The sequence below is a fragment of the Pseudorasbora parva genome, chromosome 18, assembly GCF_024679245.1.
Source record: "Pseudorasbora parva isolate DD20220531a chromosome 18, ASM2467924v1, whole genome shotgun sequence".
Lineage (NCBI taxonomy): Eukaryota > Metazoa > Chordata > Actinopteri > Cypriniformes > Gobionidae > Pseudorasbora > Pseudorasbora parva.
The window spans coordinates 11609020-11630865 of NC_090189.1; the positions used below are offsets into that span (position 1 = coordinate 11609020).

Below are 21846 nucleotides of genomic sequence, written 5' to 3' on the forward strand. Positions count from 1 at the left end.
TTGGTTTAACGGATTGTCACAGCCCGGTGACGACAGCACCTGTGAATAAACACCGTCTCGCACACTGCAGGCCAGTGGCGCTGCACTAAGACAGCGGCCGGTAGCGACGGAAATGAGGGTGAAAACAAAAAACGATGTCACTTCTTGTTCTACATTGATTACGGCTCATCTGTCAGAGCATGATAAGGGCTGTTTGCGTTTGCAGTGCATTGATTTATGCTGAGCTCACAAAGAAGGGGAACTTTTTGGTAGGTCATGTGGGGAACGAGGCTTTTAATGGAGTAGTCTTGAGGTGGTGAGAAGGCACAGAAAAGTCAAGCTGTTTTGGGCATGTGGCTTAAAGCACAAATATCATTTGGTACTGGCAGAGCAGATAAACTCACTTCATCCTGAGGGGATTTTCTAAAGCTCGCTTACATGCACTTCATGATTCCCACAGAGGTAATGCTCAGATGTTTTATCCGTCTGTGTGAATGACAGCTGGTGTCCTCTTAGTGTCAATGGCATGTTTATATATCCGCTTCAAAAAGGCCATCGACATATTCTTGCAGATATGTGCCAGTATTCTTGAATTTAGCATTTTTTTGTACATTTTTTATTTTCCTGCCATGTGCCCATTTTCCTCCTTTTTATTTTCTTATAAATCTTTTTCATGACCTTTTTTCTTCTCTCCTTCCCTTTTTTCCTTATGTTTTCTGTCCTTTTTATTGCCTTTTATTTATTTATTTAGTATTATTTTTTTATAATTTTTAATTTTATTTTATTATTATTATTATTTTATTTGTGTGTGTGTGTGTGTGTGTGTGTGTGTGTGTGTGTGTGTGTGTGTGTGTGTGTGTGTGTGTGTGTATATATATGTAATGTTATATATAAGTTATTAAAGTTATATAAATAACTTATTTTGTATCCTTCCATTTCTGGTCCATCCAATTTCTTTTAATCTTCCAGCCTTCTATCCCTCCTGTATCTTTCCTTTTCCTGTCCTTTTCTTTCCTTTGTCTTTTTTCCCCTTTTCATTATCTATACTTTCCATTTCTTTTCTTTTTTCATTCTGTCTTCCCTCATTTTATTCCTGTATTTCCATTTACTGTTTCAGATTTCTACTTTTCTTGTCCTATATGTATTGACTTGTAATATTTTTTTTTCCTTTTCATTTGCTTTCGTTTTGCTTTTCTCCTTTACTGTTCTTTCCATTATTTGTAATTTTTGTAGGTGATGGTCATATAATGAGAATATCATATATATTCATTCATTACACACAGACAGGTATATTTCAAGTGTTTTTTTTATTTAAATTTTGAAGATTATAACTGAAAACCTAAATTCAGTATCTCTAAAATTTGAAAATTACTTAAGATCAATGCATATATATATATATATATATATATATATATATATATATATATATATATATATATATATATATATATATATATATATATATATATATATATATATATATGTATGTACAGCACTCAATACTTAGTTGGGTCTCCTTTTCCCTGAATTACTGCAGCAGTGTGGCGTGGCATGGAGTCGATCAGTCTGTGGCACTGCTCAGGTGTTATGAGAGCCCAGGTTGCTCTGATAGTGGCCTTCAGCTCTTCTGCATTGTTGGGTCTGGCATATCGCATCTTCCTCTTCAAAATATCAGTTTACTGGCCAATTAAGAACAGGGATACCATGTTTAAGGTTTAAGGACCCAAGAACAGGGTCCTTAAACCAGGTATTGGTTGCTTTGACACTGTGTGCATCTGCATCTCCATAAAGTTGGTCAGCAGGAAGCATGAAGTGCTCTGAAACTTCCTGGTATACGCTTTGTTGACCTTGGACCTCAGAAAACAAAGTGGACCAACACCAGCAGATGACATGGCACCTCAAACCATCACCGACTGTGGAAGCTTTACACTGGACCTCAAGCAACATGGATTGTGTGCCCCTGGTCTCTTCCTCCACACTCTGGGACCCTGATTTCCAAAGTAAATGCAAATTTTCTTTCATCAGAGAACATAACTTTGGACTACTCAGAAGCTTTTTGTCTTTAGCCCAGACGAGACGCTTCTGACGCTGTCTGTTGTTCAACAGTGGCTTGACACAAGGAATCCGAAAGCAGAAACCCATGTCTTGCATATGTCTGTGCATAGTGGTTCTTGAAGCACTGACTCTAGCTGCAGTCCACTCTTTGTGAATCTACCCCACAGTTTTGAATGGGTTTTGTTTCACAATCCTCTCCAGTGTGCGGTTATCCCTATTGATTGTACACTTTTTTTCTACCACATCTTTTCCTTCCCTTCTCCTTTCTATTAATGTGCTTGGACACAGAGCTCTCTGAACAGCCAGCCTCTTTTGCAATGACCTTTTGTGTCTTGCCCTCCTTGTGAAAGGTGTCAACGGTCGTCTTTTCAGCAGTCTGTCAAGTCAGCAGTCTTCCCCATGATTGTTTAGCCTATACAGAACTAGACTGAGAGACCAAAGGCCTTTGCAGGTGTTTTGAGTTGAATTGGCACCATGTGTCTTTAATATTGAACCTTTTCACAATATTCTAATTCTCTGAGATATTGAATTTGGGATTTTCCTTATTAGTCAGTTATAATCATTAAAATTAAAATGAATAAACATTTGAAATATATCAGTCTGTGTATAATGAATGAATATAAAATACTAGTTTCACTTTTGAATGGAATTAGTGAAATAAATCAACTTTTTGATGATATTCTAATTATATGACCAGCACCCATACTTCCTTTTATTTTCCTTGTCCTATCTCCTTTTCCTTTATTTGTCCTGTTCCTTTCCTTTTCCTATCCCTTCCTTTTTCCTATCCATGTCCTTTTCACTTTTAGTTAAATGTAATAGTCACGCCTTTTTCATTTTCCTCTTCCTGTTCTTCATTCTTAAATTCCTTCCTTCCTTTTCACGTGTTCTGTCCTTTTCCTTTCCCATTTTCTTTTCTGTCCTTTTTCTTTCTTCCTTTCTTCTTTTTCCCATTTCCTGTTCTGTCATTTTTCTTTCCTAAGCTAGTTCTAATTTTTCCTCTCTACTACATTTCCAGCGAAAGCACAGAGGGCTAATCCACGTTCAGGTTTATTATCAGCGTGGGAACGGAAATGCTTTGTCAAGATTAGGTTTGTTTATCACCACTCTCTCTTTTTCTTTCCATTTCTTCTTGCAGAAGCGGTCATCACATTAAATGTGTGCTAGGCTCTGACAGGGTTATATTAGATGTCAGGAACAATCCGCCCAACCTGTCTGCATATCTCCTGTGTCTCAGGTGCTTGCGGCTGCCCTTCACTCTCTCTCCAGAAAAAAAAGAAAAAAAAGTTAAGGGACAATACAACCATTTAAAAGGTGCTTTGTTCCACCAAATTGCAAAAGTACCTGCTCAGGAGGATACACTGAGGTGCGCTCATGCGATAGGGATGATAATACAGATATCCTAATTTGCATGAAAGAAGGATAAGCAAAGGCAAGATGATTCGAGATCATGATGCCTTTTATTATTGTCTCTTTGAAAATTAGAATCTATATTTTGGATTTTGTTGAAGTAACAGACATACAAAACAGACCATCTTTATGCATGCCCACTAGCCTAGAAATCTAGATGCACCCTAGCAGCAGCAAATCTAATCTGCCACGAGTGTCGTCTAGCAATATACACTTCTGAGCTGTAAAAGCCAAACTCTGGTCAGGCCAATCACATCGTGTATAGAGTCGGTGGGCGGGGCTTAACATAATGACGGTCGAGTCGCGCTTGCGTGCTTCTAGTAAACACTGAAGCTGGCGAACAGCGGTCTTTCGAATCAGCTTTGACCGCGACTGGAAGACTTGGAGTTCCAAAGAACGGCACTGAAGTCATTCTTAAGAAGGGAAGATGAGTTCTGAGTTTTGCCGACGGAATACGGCGAAAGTTTAATATTTCAACTAGCTCCGCTTCACCTTCGTTGCTCTGGTTGGTTGTAGCGCTATCCAATCGCGTGCAGTGGGAGTTTGAAAGACAACCATTTATCCCGCCCCTCGGATTGAGCCCTGTCAATGGTGAGTTTTCAGACCAAACATCTTGATGTGGGTCTGGCTTGTCAGGCTACATGCCCACAATATTTTGGGCCAATTTTGCCACAATTTCCATAATTAGAGCACAGTAATTGCAATTGACAATGTTTATATAAAATGTGTTTCTTGCATCAACATTTTAATATATACTGCCTGGCCAAACAAAACAAAAAGTCCCTGTTTGGATTAAAATGCTTTAGAGTCTATACTTGGATTTTTGATCAATGATTATATTTCTAGCATGTTATGTACAACAGTTCTTCTAACCCTAACTGTTGCTTTTAATTTTTTTAAACAACCATGTATGAAGACACATCATGGCCATATTCCAAGATGACAATGTAAAGATTTATCAGCTCAAATTGTGAAAGAATGTGCCGGAGGAGGTGATTGACTCTTAAATTGTCAATACAAGATTTTGACCAAAAATGTATGCACCTCTTGATTAAATCACATTTAAAATCATTTATTTCCATCAAGAGGTGCATACATTTTTGGTCAAGATCTTTTATTGCCAATGCAAGAGTCAAGCACTCTGTAAAGTCTCCTCCAGCACATCCCAAACACTTTCAATGAATTTAAGGTCTGGACTCAGGGATAACAATTCATGGGTAAAAATGATTCTTGACGCACCATTACAACCCTTCGTTTACAATTTGAGCTTGATGAATCTTTACATTGTCATCCTGGAATATGGCCTATCCTACATATCCTACATGGTTGTTTGAAAAGCTGTGAAAAGAAAATGAAAAGAAATGAAATGAAAAGCTACACACTTTCAATTAGTTTTAGAAGAACTGTTGCAAGACATATAACATGCTAGAAACATAATAATCACTGCAATAATGTCTTCTTTTTTTGGGCCGTGCAGTGTGTATTCGTTAGCTATAATAAAATATGATGTTCCTTATGGTATATTACATCTTAAAGCATGTTCTGTTTTATTCATATAATATTAATGTGCAATCAAATTCTCATTATTTATCATTCCCTTCATGTCATGATCATTCGACCTTGAGCTTGCTGTAACTGAAACAAAACACTGCCGACATCAACGCTAAGATAGATATCACACAAACTGACATAAAAGGCTGTTGATGTCCCATTATGCCTTGACGTTCATTGTCTTAATGTGACATGTTGTAGAATCTGACAAGCAACAATCATAAGGAAGGACATCGAAACAAGTGTGCACCTGGCTTTAGATGTCTTGTAGTATCTGACAAACAACCCACCTATTTAACCTTTCCATTCAGTCACACAACAGCCTGTTTTCCTGAAGCATTACATAACAAGACTTCTGATCTGACCAGGGATTCTAGCTGTTTATGCCGTTTTTGATCATAGAAGATCATTGCCGTGCTCTCCTGCTGTGGTTAGCTCTGTAAATGCCAGGATATAACGCCTGGGTTTATTCCTAAACTGGTATCAAAAATGACATCAGGTGAATAAGGTGAGCGTTGACCTCACATCAGAGAAACTTCTCCTCTGAATGTTTTCGTCTTTGATCTCGCACTCTGAAAGGACTCTTGAACTCCTATGCATCTCCCTGCTCGGCACACAACCACGTGTCGTGGTTCCTCTCTGGGTCTGATCTCAGCCATGTGCTGGTTTGATCTGCTGATCATAAGAGATCTGCTATTGCAAAGCCGCAGATGAGTGGACTGATGAGAGATAAGGATGTTGGAGCGTGGTTATCTTCCATTAGTCGGCTTTCGTATGCTTGTCTTTGCAAATGGAACAGCAGATAGAATCGCAATGAGTCAGACGGTGCAAGAGCTGAGCCAGAAAATTCTTCATCAGATCTGTTATAAAACCACAGATTACAGCATATGCCCCAATATATTTATTTTGAATAATAATAAAGCTAGCTTTGAAAGCATAAGATCCCAGCCTCCCCTCAGAGCGTCTCCAAAGCCACACCTCCTCCAAAACACATGAACGCACACAGTGCATAAAGTTTGCAAACACTGTTGACATAGAAACGCATAAATCTGAGTCTTTGGATGTGAACAGCACAGGTTTCAATTTCATAATTACAGTATACTTATCCTGTGAACGCAGCATAAGCTTGTTGTTTTGGTTCAGGAGGAGCTGTAAGAGATTATGAACGGCGCCCAGTGACTTTGTCTACAGTCTGTTTGTGACGTGTATCCGTACATATATTGACAGGCAGGTCCGAATGCAATGACTGGATGAATATTTGTTGGTCCTGAGACTTCCACAGAAGAGAAACAAGTACATGTTTAAATATTTAGACCACATTTATTCTTGATTGCTATCAAGATGTGAAGTGAGTTTCAACCATTATAACAAAAAGTGTTTATAAAACAAATAGCCTGTTACTACTATTAATACTAATACTACTATTAATATGTATTATTATTATTAAATCTCATTTTGGCCAAACTGTAAGAAAATTATTGCATGCTCTTCTGGAAATGGTAATTCCATAATGCATTGCTAGAATCTCAGTTAAAATTAATTAAGAGTCATGACAAATATAGTTTTATTTCATCCCATATTGTATTAAATAGTAAAAATTAGTGAGAGAAAACGTCACACTACCAAATTTTCAGTAGGTGGTACCAATACCAGTCAAATATCATGGTTCTCTTTTTTGGTACCATCAAAAAAACTATTGTAACTATTTTATTTTATATTTCTTAATGTAACTATTTGAAAATTAAATGTATGAAACAAATTAATTTAGTTAAATTAATTTTGAATTATATGAATGATTATAAGTAAATAATACATTAAAACATTAGCATGCAGTCTTCAAATATTGTTCAGTGAAAGGTGCAATGTCAAATTTTATATATATATATATATATATATATATATATAGATATATATATATATATATATATATAGATATATATATATATATATATATATATATATATATATATATCTATATATATATATATATATATATCTATATATATATATATATATATATATATATATATATATATATATATATATATATATATATATATATATATATATATATATATATATATATAGATATAGATATACACTCAAAAACCAGGTCAGTGTAATATATTTTGTTCAGTTGAGTTCTTACAATATCCCAAATGTTTCCAACTATTTGTCAATTGTGAGAAAATTGCTATTTTAACCAATGAACCGGGACATCAGAGGGAGTCGCCTGTCAATTGCGTCATATCTGTTACCCTCGGTTTTCACACTTAAATGTATCTATTCTGATAAAAAGAGCTGTGTTACCTCATACTCATGTCCGGAAAAGCGGAAATGCCGATGGTGCATAATAAAAGTCCCGCTGCTCACATTCGCATTCGTGTGTTGCATTCATCTTATTAACAAGATCCTCAACACTCGGTCCTGCTCTGCTTCATACTACAGTAACATTAATATTCGCATTAATGAACATGATTTCTGCCATGAGCCATATCCCGATTCTTTTCCAATCGGCTGTGAGGTGCAGACCACATGTCCCAAGATCCTGCGCTCAAACTGGCATCATCAAACTACGCCTTGGTTTTGAATAGGCGCCCTCTAGCGGATGGAAAAGTTACATAGTTCCCCTTTAACACATTGCATAAAAAAAAAAAAAAAACTAATACAAAATGTGTAATATATAATGAAGAAAAAAACACATTACAGGTAACAGAACAAGTAATAGGTCTATGCAAGACTTAATGCACAGATCTATTTTGACAAAAAATTAAAATAAAATTAAAGTATCGACTTCATACCAAAGTACCTCTACTTTTGACAACTCAAACAGATCTAGGGGGATTTATGCTTGTTAGCAAAGTTTTAGTGCAAGGGATAAATCATGATACTAGTATGTAGATTTTTGTTCATATATATATAAATATATATTTTTAGTGATGGTACTGTACTGTAATTCACAGTTAAAATTGTTAAAATGTTGGTTAAGCTAGTTAAACATGCTTGGGACACCAGCACACCAGTATCCAAAATAAGATCTACTGTACGCTGGTGACCAGCGATGCTGTAGTTCTCGGCAGTGTAGGCCAGTGACATTGGCTTTGTCATTTGAGCTCTACTGTTTATATATAGTGACCACTGAGAAGCCCGTTCGATATGAATGTATTTTGCAGATCTCTGGGCAGACGAGCCATATCTAATATCCATTTGCAATGGAGCCAGATTTTAATTGGCATTATGGTGGGATGAAACCACAGCGGTCACATTGCGATTCTAAGTGAAGTGTGTAACACTGCTAGTTTGTGTCTAGCGCTACACAGCCACAGCAAGGTCAATAAATCATATTTAAATTGAAGATAAGAGTCCGCGCTGGGACAGGCAGAGATGTAAATTCATCGAAGCCCTTTGTCCGTTTCAGACCGCTGTGTCATTGTCGCAGTGAAGGTGACACCAGCTACGTGTGCAACTCAGATAAGCCCGTGCACTGCGGCCATGACAGGGAAATGGATGGTACACATGGCCCATGGATGTGTGCAGCACCCTGTTTTGCAAAGTAAAGGAATCTCATTAGCTTGGAAATCCCACACTTTGTTCCGCTAAAAGGTTTCAGCTAAATGGTTTTGTCAATCTAAAAGATGTAAGGGCTGGCTGTAATGAGAAAAGGCAGTTTTATAAATGCAAGCAAACTCCTAGATTGTATTTTAAACAGCGGTCGCGAATAAACTAGAGTGAAATGAAGCCTGAGCGTGATCGTCTCTGGATAGTAGTTAGTTTGTACATTGGAATGTATATTGATGCCATTGCCTCTGACATTTAGCAGACAGTTTATTTTCTAAGGCAGCTTATAGTACATATAATAAAGAAACGAAAACTTTTGATTCAAATGCATGAAATTATTTTTATAGACAAACTCGCATTGTGTCTGCATATAATGTTGTTCTTTCATAGATCGGGTGACTTCTTTGAGTTCTCAGTTGTATCTCTTTTAAGTATCAACTTTGTTAAATGATTTAGGAGCAATAGAAATCGAAACAAACACGGCATTCTTTGATATAGAGTAATAGCTAAAGCTACGCTACCATTCAAAAGTTTGGGGTCGTGAGATTGTTTTGAATGTATTTGAAAGAAGTATCTTCAAAAATGCATTTATTTGATCAAAAATACACCAAAAATATCAATATTGTGAACTATTACTAAAATTTAAAAGAACTGTTTTCTATGCGAATATACATAGATCAGACATAATATTGTGTTGGTTCCCTTTTTTCTGCCAAAACAGCTCAACACATCCCATCGAGGCATTGACCTCCGCTAGACCTCCGGAGGTGTGCTGTGGTACCTGGCACCAAGATGTTAGCAGCAACTCCTTTAAGGCCTGTAAGTTGCAAGGTGGGGCCTCCATGGACCGGACTCGTTTGTTCAGCACATCCCATAGACGCTCGATTGGATGGAGATCTGGGGAATTTGGTGGCAAAGTCAACACCTCAAACTCGTTGTTGTGCTCCTCAAACCATTCCTGAACAATTTTTGTTTTGTGGCCGGGCGCATTATCCTGTTGAAAGAGGCCACAACCACCAGGGAATACCATTTCCATGAAAGGGTGTACATGGTCTGCAACAATGGTTAGGTTGGTACGTGTCAAAGTAACATCTACATAGATGGCAGGACCCAAGGTTGCCTAGCAGAACATTGCCCAAAGAATAAGACTGCCTCCACTGGCTTGCCTTCTTCCCATAGTGCATGCTGGTGCCATGTGTTCCCCAGGTAAGCGCACACACACGGTCATCCATGTGATGTAAAAGGAAATGTGACTCATCAGACCAAATCACCTTCTTCCATTGATCCGTGTCTAATTCTGATGCTCACATGCCCACTGTTGGCATTTTTGGACAGGGGTCAGCAAGGGCACCCTGACTGGTCTGCAGCTATGCAGCCCCATACAAAACAAACAGCGATGAACTGTGTATTCTGACACCTTTCTATCAGAACCAGTAATAACTTCTTGAGCACTTTGAGCTACAGTAGCTCATCTGTTTGATCGGACCACACGGGCCAGCCTTCGCTCTTCACTTCTACACAAACTTCTACAAAACGCAAAAGTTAAGGTATTGCGAACTTTTCCCTTTTGAAACATCTGAGAAACGAACAAGCTGTTACAACCCTAAAAGTACAGTCTTTCTCTGACAGTGTTGCCTATTTTACATAATTCGTTTTCATTTAGTCTGTGCCAACTCCCTGGAGCACAATCCCATTCTCTCCATTCCCATGTTGTCTTTCCATTCATCCACTGTAATGATATTAAATGGAGAAGCTGGTGGCTCATGTTGGCATGATATTGTGTGTGTTGTGACGTTAACCTCTCGTTGAGGTCCCAGATGAGAGAAACCCCTCCTCCCATGGGACAAAGCAGCTCTGGCTCCTCTTGCACATGCTTTGGCACGGAGGGAGTGTTTTGTCTTTCACTTGGGATAAATCCTCTTTGAAAGCATGGGGATATAATGATCCACTAACGGTACAGCAAGCACTCAAAGACAGGACACAAGAATGAGGGATAATCTGACAATCCCTCCGCTCATGGTATCTCAGGGAGGAAGCTGCATGCTGTTTAGAGGAAGTGGAATCAATACGCTGTGGCATCTCTGAGTTGATGACTTAAGTATCACAATCCTTGAATTAGCTTAGTAATGAACTATACAGCTGAGGTCAGAGAACAGGAGAAAAGTGTCAAGCAGTGATCGCACCGGTCCAGAAATCTGTGCAGGTGAGAATTACACACCGCGGTAGATGTGTTTGTGCCGGTATTGCTATACGCTGTTTACACATGAATCTGACAGAAGGTGAAACAGGTGTTTGTAAGGGCAACTTACTGAGTAACGTCTTGCAGCTGTAATCCAAAATCCAAATGAAGTGCAGACACAGTTTGTTTTTCAGTAGCATTATGCGAGTTATCCAATCAGAATCATAACTAGGGCTGCACAATAAATCTCATTTTACATGAAATCATGCTTATTGCGATTTGGCTTATCATGATTATGAAATTGCTAAGGCTGCGATTATTTTTTTTATGAGCAGGTTTCAGTGTAAGAAATTGTTTATTGCGATTTAACATGCAGCCCTAATCAGAACTATAATTTATATTATAATTTTGTCCGTTTTCAGTTGCACTTATGCCAGACTTTATTTAATAACTATTATTATTATTATTATTATTATTATTATTATTATTATTATTATTATTATTATTATTATTATTATTAGTATTAGTATTAGTAGTAGTAGTAGTAGTAGTAGTATTAATAATACTACTAATAAAAATATATGTTTAATAATTAATATAATAAATTATACTTAATAATAATGTCACTTAATAATCTTAATATTTTAGAATAATCAAGAATATGAATTACTAATTAATAATATATTTTATAATTATAATTTAATTGTATTTATTGTATTTACTTTATTTTTTGTAATAAATCATTGTTATTATGATTCATAATAATAGTAATAATAATATTTACCTCATATATTTATTATTAATAATTATAATAATAATAATAATAATAATAATAATAATAATAATAATAATAATAATAATAATAATAATAATAATAATAATAATAATACGTAATTAAAAACAAGAATATTATTTAATAATATTGAACTTTCTTGATGATTCAAAAATTATTCAGAGCAATTAAAAAGAAGACATTAAGATAAGTTAATTCATAATAAAAAAAATCATTGTTTTAATAATACATACTGCAATATAAATTAGTAATTAAAAATACATTTTGTATAATTCAAAATGTTTATTATTATTAAGAATAATACAAATAATCAATACATTTTCTTCATCATAATCATAATATCAATAATAATATATACTAATATTCATTAAGTTTTAATAATGAATTAGTAATTAATAATTAATTTGGGATGATTCAAAGTTAGTATACATAATAATAATAATAATAATAATAATAATAATAATAATAATAATAATAATAATAATAATAATGATGATGATGATGATGATGATGATGATGATGTTATTATGATTATTATGATTATGATTATTATTATTATTATACAAAATGACACATTTTGGCCTTACTGCTCATCCAAATATAGGAATAATTCTAGACCTGTAGATTCCATTTCCTGAACAGGAACATGTTGTCGAAAGCATGCAGTCTTCTACCCATGTAGCAGAGGTAGAATTTCTTTGACGTCAGATCAATATTGATGTCATTCTTTAATGATTGATGAGCTCATAATGTGATACATGATGATGACACGGATTACTACGCTATCATGGTGTTGCAAGATCGCATGCACGTCCAATAAAGGCACGGCGGTGTAAATATCAAAATAACGCGTGAATGCCTGCAAACAAAGCAGCTAGGTGAATGAAAGCGGCGAGGTTGCGCTTACCTTCTCTTGGTACTGCCGTCGAGACGAGTCCAGAGACTGGATGAGGGCTGTGGCGTGGCCCACAAACATGGCGTAACAGGTAGCGCCCACAATCATACTAAGCATGGTGATCCAAAGGTCTGACATGCTGACGGGCGCCCTGGCTCCGTACCCGATGCACAACATGTGACTCATGGCCTTAAATAGGGCGTAAGAGTACTGCTTTCCCCAGGAGTCGTTCTGAGAGAGCCAAAAAGACAAAGATGAGAAGATGACACAAATAGAAAGACAGTCAGTGATAAAAAAGCAGGTGGAGTGAATTTAACACAGGCAGGCTTGCAGGCAAAATACTCGGTGCTGTATTAGTGTCTCCATAGAGTGTCCTGCCAATTGATCTTTCATGCATGGAAAACTATCTCTCCTTCCTCTTTCTCACTCTCTTTGTATTTACTGTTCCTTTTTCTATAATAGTAACACGTACACACGTGCACACACACACGTCCGGTTCACTATCTTTGTGGGGACTCTCCATAGACGTAATGGTTTTTATGCCCTACAAACTGTACATTCTATCCCCCTACACTTCCCCTGCCCCTAAACCATCACAGGAAACATTCTGCATTTTTACTTTCTCATAAAAACTCTTTAAGCCTAAGATTTATAAGCCTTTTGAAAAGTGGGGACCGCTCCCTGGTCCCCACAATGTAGGTGATCTCAGGTTTTACTATCCTTATGGGGACATTACTATATGGTCCCCACAATGTAATTAAACAAGGACACACACACAGTCACACACACACCTCGGACAAAAGACCCCCTTTTTGTAATTTGCAGTGGTGTGTGAAAACAAGTGATGGCTTTGGTGTCTGCTAATCAACTTGGATTACTTCCATTAGCTGCCGTCAGTTGATGTACGGCTCTGTGGATCCCTCATGCCGGCGAGAGAAGAAAAGAAAGGAGACTTGCAGCCCTCTCACAAGCTATTAGCGCAACTGATTTTAATGGAGAACTGTGCGAATAGAAAGAGACAAACTGTACTGCAGATATACTGCAGAGTGGCTGCCCCTGCTCAGAATCGATACGTCAGCTCATGAAAACAAGATGCTAAAGGTAAAAAATTCCCAAGCAAGATTTTTTGTTGTCTTCTTTTTCTTTTAAAGTGAATTAATGTAATATAATGCACTAAATATTTAAATATTACTGTATACAACTAGTTATTTCTCTATAAAAGGTGGGGTAAGTGGGCATGGGCGGAGTCCAATAACAAACTTGTAACCAATCAGCAGATAAGGGGCGTGTCTACCAATGATGGTTAGAAGAGAAGGTCATTATTCAAAACACATGACGGACATTAGCCGAGAACTAATATATGCAGTTTTTTGCTTGAATATGCTCGTGTGTCATGTTCGCTTGTTTGTCCATTTGCGATCTTATTTGTCGCTCATTTCAGTGATGATAAGGACCCGTTCATTTGCACACCGTATGGAGCATATGTATCTCCTTACTGTCTGTTTCAAGCGTCAGCTCACAAAATGTGTCCCACAACTAAGATACTAATATATGTTTGTTTCCTCTTTTCATGATCTATACAACTCTAATCAGGTCATAATTTAAAAATGTCGTTAACTGGACTGTCATGCTCGTGTATTGAGTTGTCATGAAACCGGTTTGTGTTTTGTGATCGCTATAACTCTCTAAACGGGTCATAATTTTAAAATGTCGTTAGTTGGACAGTTGTACTCTTGTACAATCGAGTTGTCATGAGAACATGACATACTCATGACAACTTGATATTACATACTCGATAGTACAATACTTATTTGTAATAATTGCAGAGAATATCGTGATCTTAATGCCGTGCAAATCGGCCATATCTGTAATTTGTAAAGTAAAATTTCCCCCGCAAATTAGCTACAATATTTCACCGAACACTGACTTTCTGTGATGATAGTAGTCCCGTGTGAATAGGCATCTCTGTGATTTGGCAAGGATTAGGTGGATCGTATAACATTTTTGCAAGGTTTTTGTTTCCTGTGCGCATTTCTATCTGTATATTTTACGAAGAATGGAGGCTGCATTCATAATGCGCACCATTATCAATTCCCGTGCGGCCGCACAGATTAAACTTTCACTTCAGAATGAGTACCAATTTGGGAGCAAATTGCTTAAATGGGTTGTTTAATATTAATATCAATACTATTCTTAATAAAGAACAGAACAGAACAGTACAATGACAAGCTCGCTTAAATGGGCGCTTTTACATTTAGCTTTGAAACTTAATCTTCCGTCGTATATTGTCAGCTTCTCACTCGTGATAAATGAAATTTGTCACGAGTGAGAAGCTTCTCACTTGTGATAAAAACTCGTTCAGTTTTTAATTGTAGCGTCTGTTCTCTATCTGAACGAAATGATTTTTATTGCTATAAAACAATCAAAACATTATGACTGTTTATGATTTCATACAGGTATATCTATAACGAAAAAACCTTTACAAGTCTTGACATCATATCTGGGGGATAAGTCAGTAAATTAGAGTAAAATCACAGGCTTTGCTTATCCTGTGCGAATGTGCCACACAAAACTCAGATGTGGGGAGTAATTTCTAAATCACAGAGGTCCCTGTATAATACTAATCCCGTGCAAATAGGGCTAGAAATACACCCCATTGACATGCTTATATCAGCAATGGTTGGAGTTAAAAATCTTAATTTGTGTTCTACTGAAGAAACAAAGACACCTACATCTTGGATGCCCTGGGGGTAAGCAGATAAACATAATTGTTTTATTTCTGGGTGAACTATCCCTTTAAATGTCCTAATTGTACTAAAGCCTAATCCTGGCTTAATTACTAAGCCCTGTCTGTGAATCCAGTACTCTTTCTCGCAATTCAAATGTATATCTAGGAATTCTATGAAAAAAGTCATAAAAAGCTAACCTGGATGCCAGCCGAACTCATCCCCGCTGAATTTTTTTTTTAGGTCTGGCGGTTCGGTCTGGCCTTGCTCCATAGAGGAGTAATTATCCCCGAACAGAAACTGTTCGGACCAATGAAATCATCAGGGCGGGCTTTAGACGATGACGGACAGATGATGAACAGTAACATAATCATGCAAGTCATCAAAGGGGCTTGGATTATATTTTTTCGAATCCTAAATGGAGAGCTTGTTTGTATATGCATTCACCTTCACAATTTCTCTCTGAAATGATGATCATGTTGGGTCAGTACTCTGTGTATCATTAAATTATTTTATGTTTTTACAACACTGGCAAAGATCGTGTATTCCAGCCCGATTTCAGCGCGCGTGCAGACAGGGTTGCCAAGTTTTTACAACAAAACCCGCCAACTACTAGCCCTAAACAATAGCTTCACGGGGGTTCTCCGGGGGAAAAATGGCGTTTGGGGGGTAAAATGTGTGTTATTTTGGTAAGGTTGCCTGCTAAAATTCGCACTCATGGGTCTATATATCACATAATAGTCGCTTCAACCTGCAGACATAGAAAACACTGCAGTTAAGCTCTGTTGACATTTGACAATGCGTCGCTTCGTTGCTCTGATTGGTTGTAGGTCTATCCAACTGATGCCTTTCCTAGTTCGGTTGAAACGCCCCATAATCACAGCCCAATGGAGCAGTTTCAGACTCATATTCTGACTAGAGAATATGAGTCAGGCTAATAAAAAGCCATATTATCTTTTATATAATTATATTTTAAAATGTTTTATTTTGTGGGAGAAACAAGCTTCCATATGTAGGAGTTATTATAGTCAACTAGGGGACCATCAAAATAAAGTGTAACCAATATTTTAAGATCTGAAACATAATGTGCTATATATATATATATATATATATATATATATATATATATATATATATATATATATATATTATTGTTGGTTTAAAGGTGCACTATGTAGTATTTTTGCAGCAAAATATCCAAAAACCACTAGGCCGGTGTAATATATTTTGCTCAGTAGAGTACTTACAATATCCCAAATGTTTCCAACTATTTGTAAATTGTGAGAAAACTGCTATTTTATCTAAGGACCGGGACATTTCAACATTGCGTCTGAGGAAGTTGCCAATTGTCAATTGCATCATATCTGTGCTAACCTTTGGTTTCGGGTTTTGTTTGGCAGAAGCGCATTACTCATAGCAGTGTGAACAAGTGAACGCACGGAGTAACATAATAACATAATTTTCAACACACTTAAATGTATCTAATATAATAAACAGAGCTGCATTACCTCATAATCATAACCGGAAGAGCGGATCAGTGCAGGCGCCGGCCCGTCATAATAAAAGTCCAGGTGTTTGCGAGCCGTGTGTTTGCGTAACAATCGCTCCAGCGGCCTTGCTCAGCTCCACAGCACTTGGTCCTGCTCTGTTTCATACTACAGTAACGTTAATAACTGCATCCATGAACATGATTTCTGCCCGAGTCCTATTTTCCACCGGCTGTGAGGTGAAGACCACATGTCCAAAGATGCTGCACTCAAACTTTGCCTCATCAAACTACACCTTTGTTTTAAATAGGCGCCCTCCAGTGGACGGAAAGTTGCATAGTGGACCTTTAACTTAAAAAAGTAAGTAACCTGGTTGCCTTAATATTGAAATTAAAAAACGTATTTAACTTATTTAACATCTATTGCTTATTCCTTTTTTTTTTTTTTTTTGGAAAGTCCTTGTTGAATCAGCATTGGATATTTTTGGGAGGTCATGCCAAATTTAACAATGCTCTGTTTACGTCTGATAAATTTGCTTCTCTGACTTATTTTATGTCCGGAAGCTATTTTCAGTTTGCTCTGTCACTCCTCGATGTCAGCATTACTCACAGACATTAGTTGGTGTGTTTCGCTGAGAACACTGACTAAAACAAAACACGTATTATTTCCCGATGGCTTCAGCTCCTTGTGCTTATGTGGAAACTCACTAGAGGGATGTGACAGTTCTGTGTTCATGGATGGAGTCTGAAATGGATTTGCTGACTGCTCAAATCTCTTCCTGCTCTTTTTGAAGAGGAAAAAAAGTGCTGAGGAAGCCGACAAAAGCTTGTTGAACCGCTCTTAAACCTGAGCACCGCTGCCTGCCAACCCACAGGGCTCTCATACGCATGCCGCGACGTATCACACACGCTAGTTTTGCTGAGTGTGTTTATTGCCAGCGTGTGTCAGGAAACTTTAGAAACACTCCTGATGTGCCTTCTCTCTCTATGGGCGAACTAGCTTCAGAGCCGCCTATTAATGCCATGCTGATTGCTCATTTCTTGTGTGGACTGATGGAAAAATTGTCGTAATTGTTCACACTGAGATAGCATAGGGAAAAAAGGCATCCTATTAGATATTCCCTATAGTATTTTGCACTGGAATCACATCAAAAACTGCTATCAATTTATATTTTCTGAAAAAAGTCAGTAGTTGCCAGGGCTTTTTTGGTGTTGTCTGTGGGGTTGCTATAGTGATCTGGGTGGTTGCTACAGCACTGCTAGAGTGTTCTGAGTGGTTGTTAAGGTGTTGCTAATGTGTTGCTATGTGGTTACAAGAGTGTTCTGAGGGGTTGCTAGGTCATTGCTAGGTCGGTGACAGGTTTTTTGGGTGGATACAATAGAATTGCTTGGGTTTTTCTATGTGCTTGCTAGGGAGTTCCTAAAATGTTGCTAGGTGGTTTATAGGATATTCTGGGTAGTTTTGCTAGGGTGTTATTATGTGGTTGCTAGGGTGTTATTATATGGTTGCTAGGATGTTCTGAGTGGTTGCTAGGGTTTAATGGGTGTTCGTTACTACAGCATTGCTAGAGTGTTGCTATGTGCTTGCTATGTGCTAGGTGGCTGATGGGGATTTCTGGGTAGTCTGGTTAGGGAGTTGCTATGTGTTTTTGAAGATGCTCTGAGTTATTGTTGCTAGGGCATTGCTATGTGTTTTAGAAGATGCTCTGAGTTGTTGCTAGGGCATTGCTAATAAGTTGTTAGGAGGTTGATAGGGGTTTCTGGGCAGTTTTGCTATGTTGTTGCTATGTGGGTACTAGGGTGTTCTGAGTTGTTGCTAAGGTGTTATTTTTTTGCTAGGTAGTTTTGCCTGGGTATTGCATGTGGTTCTTAGTATGTTCTGTTTTTGGGTGGTTGCTTATTAGAACAAGTCAAAACCTTGTTGTATTCTTGTCCAGTCCTTAGATATTAGCTCAGATTAGCTCAGGTCCCTTTTAGGGTGCTTTCACATCTCTAGTTCGGTTCATTTGGTCCGAACCAAGAGCAAACAATTATACATTGTTGCATTTTTCAGCTTTTTTGGTTCCTTTCCACACCACACTGATTGCTTTTGTCCGAACCAGTTGAAACGAACCAAAACGCAGGCACGTGACAACATCCACATCACTCATTGGCCATGGTGTATTTCCTAAACTGCTTTTCGATTGGTTGAAATTTACGTGTGGGAAAATTCCAACAGAAGAGGCAAAGCCAGCAAACTATAACACTATGGAGAGACGACTGCGCGGGCTGGTTTTGTCCCTGGCCATAATCTACTGCACAGTGTGTATTTACTACAGTATGCAAACAATACGCGGATGCGACGTGAAAACAACATTCTAATACACAGCAAACGGCGAGAGCGCATCGCTCGTCACTTCAAGCGCAGCCGTGCATTATTTATTCTTAACTGACATGCTCATCTTCCCAAAACATTTTCAACGATCTATCAGGTAATGTCATACACACAATGTCAGCGCATCCGACTACGGCAGCTGGTTTAGTCCAAAACGAACCGCTCCAGAGTTCGTTTGACCACCTCTTCAAGGAGATCTCGGTACGCTTGTTTGGTCCGCTTTTGGTGCGCACCCGAGTGCGATTGCTGCTTTCAGACCTGACCAAATGAACCGCACCACAGAGGGAAATGAACTCTAGTACGATTCAACAGAAATAATTGAGGCAGGTGTGAAAGCACCCTTAAAGGACAACTCCGATGAAAAGTGCCTAGTGGTAATTAAAGGAAGTGTATGTAAGATTGTGGCCAAAACTGGTACTGCTGGTTTATCCCCTCTCCCCCTCCCCCTGACTCGAGGTTGCCAGATAGGCTGCAGGATCAGCAGGAACATTGTAGCTGCAGCTGTGGTAACTAGAGCAGATCTGTCAACCCGGATGCCAAAACACTACTGACTTCATGATTGGTCGATAGGTGGAGGGTGGAGCTTCAGCCAAAACACAACATGTCAACATCAACATCAGTTGAGGGCTGCAACAACAACTTTTAAATGACAATATCCTGGCCGGACTATTGTTGTCAGTGATATAAGTATTTGAAATTAACATGATTTCTTAATGTCTAGTTTATCAGGGCCATTTTATGATTCATTGAAATACATTTCTTACACACAGTTCCTTTAACACATGGTTACCTCGTTCTCTGGGATGCGAATATAAAGAGTTTTATCTCTAAAAACAGATTAGCTTATAAGTAAAATTAAATCGCTAGTTAATACCACTAACAAGGCTCAACAAAATAGCCTCACACTAACACAGTAGCATAATGAGGGTCCCTACATGCAAACCGAAGCATTGAGAACTTTGTAAGAGTACAAACAGTTTAATAAGAAGATACTTTATAAAGACAGTGCATTACGCGTTTACAGACAAGAGCCATCTTGGAAAACAGTCTCGACCAGTCGAGCCACGAACGCTGCGCTGAGCGATGAACTGTGACTTGGAATCTCATATGGGACCCTTTTCCCTTGTAGTTAGTCAACCGTATGTAACCCCTACTGTTCGGACCGGGACTCGAACCCAGATCCGCCGGCATGAGAGTCGGATGCTCTAACAAAGAGGCTAAAGGCTGCAACCCCTAGCATCAGTCGCTATAGCGTCTCTTGAGGTCAGAGGAGTGAGGTTTACTTGCACAGCAACTACTACTAGCCTCTGTTACACATATATTTTAATAAACAGATATAATCTATGCATTTCCATCTAGTTAGATTTCACAAACTTAATTCCTATTGATCAGCTCACTTAGCACAGCGTTCGTGGCTTGACTGGTCGAGACAGCTTCTGTCTGTAATGTGTACTGCACTGTATTTATAAAGTATTTATTATTAAACTGTCTGTAGACTTACAAAGTTGTCAATGCTTCGGTTTGCATGTAGGGACCCTCAATATGCTACAGTGTTAGTGTGAGGCTATTTTTAGCCTTGTTAGTGGTATTAACTAGCGATTTAATTTCACTACCCTGTGCCCCATAGACTAGCGTTATAAGCTAATCTGTTTTTAGAGATAAAACTCTTCACATTTGATTTTCACGAAAACGCATCCCAGAGAACGATCTACTCAGTAACCATGTGTTAATTAACCCTAGGGTCATTTCTCACCGGAGTTGTCCTTTAAGTCTATGGGAGGTTTTTTTCCCTCCTGTTTAATTGTCCGCTAGGGTCCTAAAAAAACAATTATAAAAAAAAACAAAAAAACATATTACGCTTTAAATGGCTTTCAGTTATAAAATACATAGCATTTAATGTTACCAGTTTTGTCAATAGTAAGTTCTAATACTTGGAAATAATGTGTTTGTATAATTTCTTTCAATTATGTGTGTAAAACCTTCCCTTGTAGTTTTAGATGATCAGGCACTCAAGAGAAGGGATCCGTCCCAATCAGACTCACTCCATAAATGCCTACAACCTCTCTTCCTCCACACTCCAACACTGTTTTAACTAACACTCAATACCAGTGTATTTGATAGCTGTGGATCCTTAAGTGGTCTGCTGATGATTGGAAGAGCCCACTTGGGAAATGTGTTGATTTTGCTGATAATCTTTGTGTGTGTGTGTGTGTGTGTGTGTGTGTGTGTGTGTGTGTGTGTGTGTGTGTGTGTGTGTGTGTGTGTGATACAGAAGGTGACACAGACGAGACAACACCACGTAAAGTATCTCAGAGGGAGACAGTGAGCGAAAGGAACTACACACCAGGTGTTTATGTGTGTATAGCTCAGGTCATATTTCTCAGCTAATCCTCATAATAGTCACATGAGACACTCATGTGCGCACACGTGAATAGTCCAAAACACACACACACACACACACACACACACACACACACACACACACACGCATATGTTGGTCTATGTGGTTTACAGGGACTCTCTATAGGCGTAATGGTTTTTATACTGTACAAACTATATTTTCTATCCCCTTACACTGCCCCGGCCCCTAAACCTACCCATCACAGGAAACATTCTGCGTTTTTACTTTCTCAAAAAAAAAAACATAATTTAATGTTTTTAAAGCTATTTGAAATATGTCCTCATAAACCACATTTATAGTGTAATACTAGTGTAATACCCATGTAGTTATACAAATTTGTGTCCTCATAAACCACATAAACAGGCTCACACACACATACATAAATGTGTTGTGTTTTCATATTTTATGGGGACTTTCCATAGATACAATGATTTTTATA

General features: G+C 37.9%; 1 protein-coding gene across 2 annotated transcripts in view; it reads right to left on the reverse strand.

Moving 5' to 3' along the window:
- Positions 1-21846, reverse strand: part of LOC137046429 (potassium/sodium hyperpolarization-activated cyclic nucleotide-gated channel 1) — a 158681-nt gene that overhangs the window by 33854 nt on the left and 102981 nt on the right. For both annotated transcript variants that reach the window (XM_067423638.1, XM_067423639.1), the window contains exon 4: positions 12433-12651. In XM_067423638.1, coding sequence (XP_067279739.1) covers positions 12433-12651 — 219 coding nt within the window. The remainder of the gene's footprint in view (positions 1-12432; positions 12652-21846) is intronic.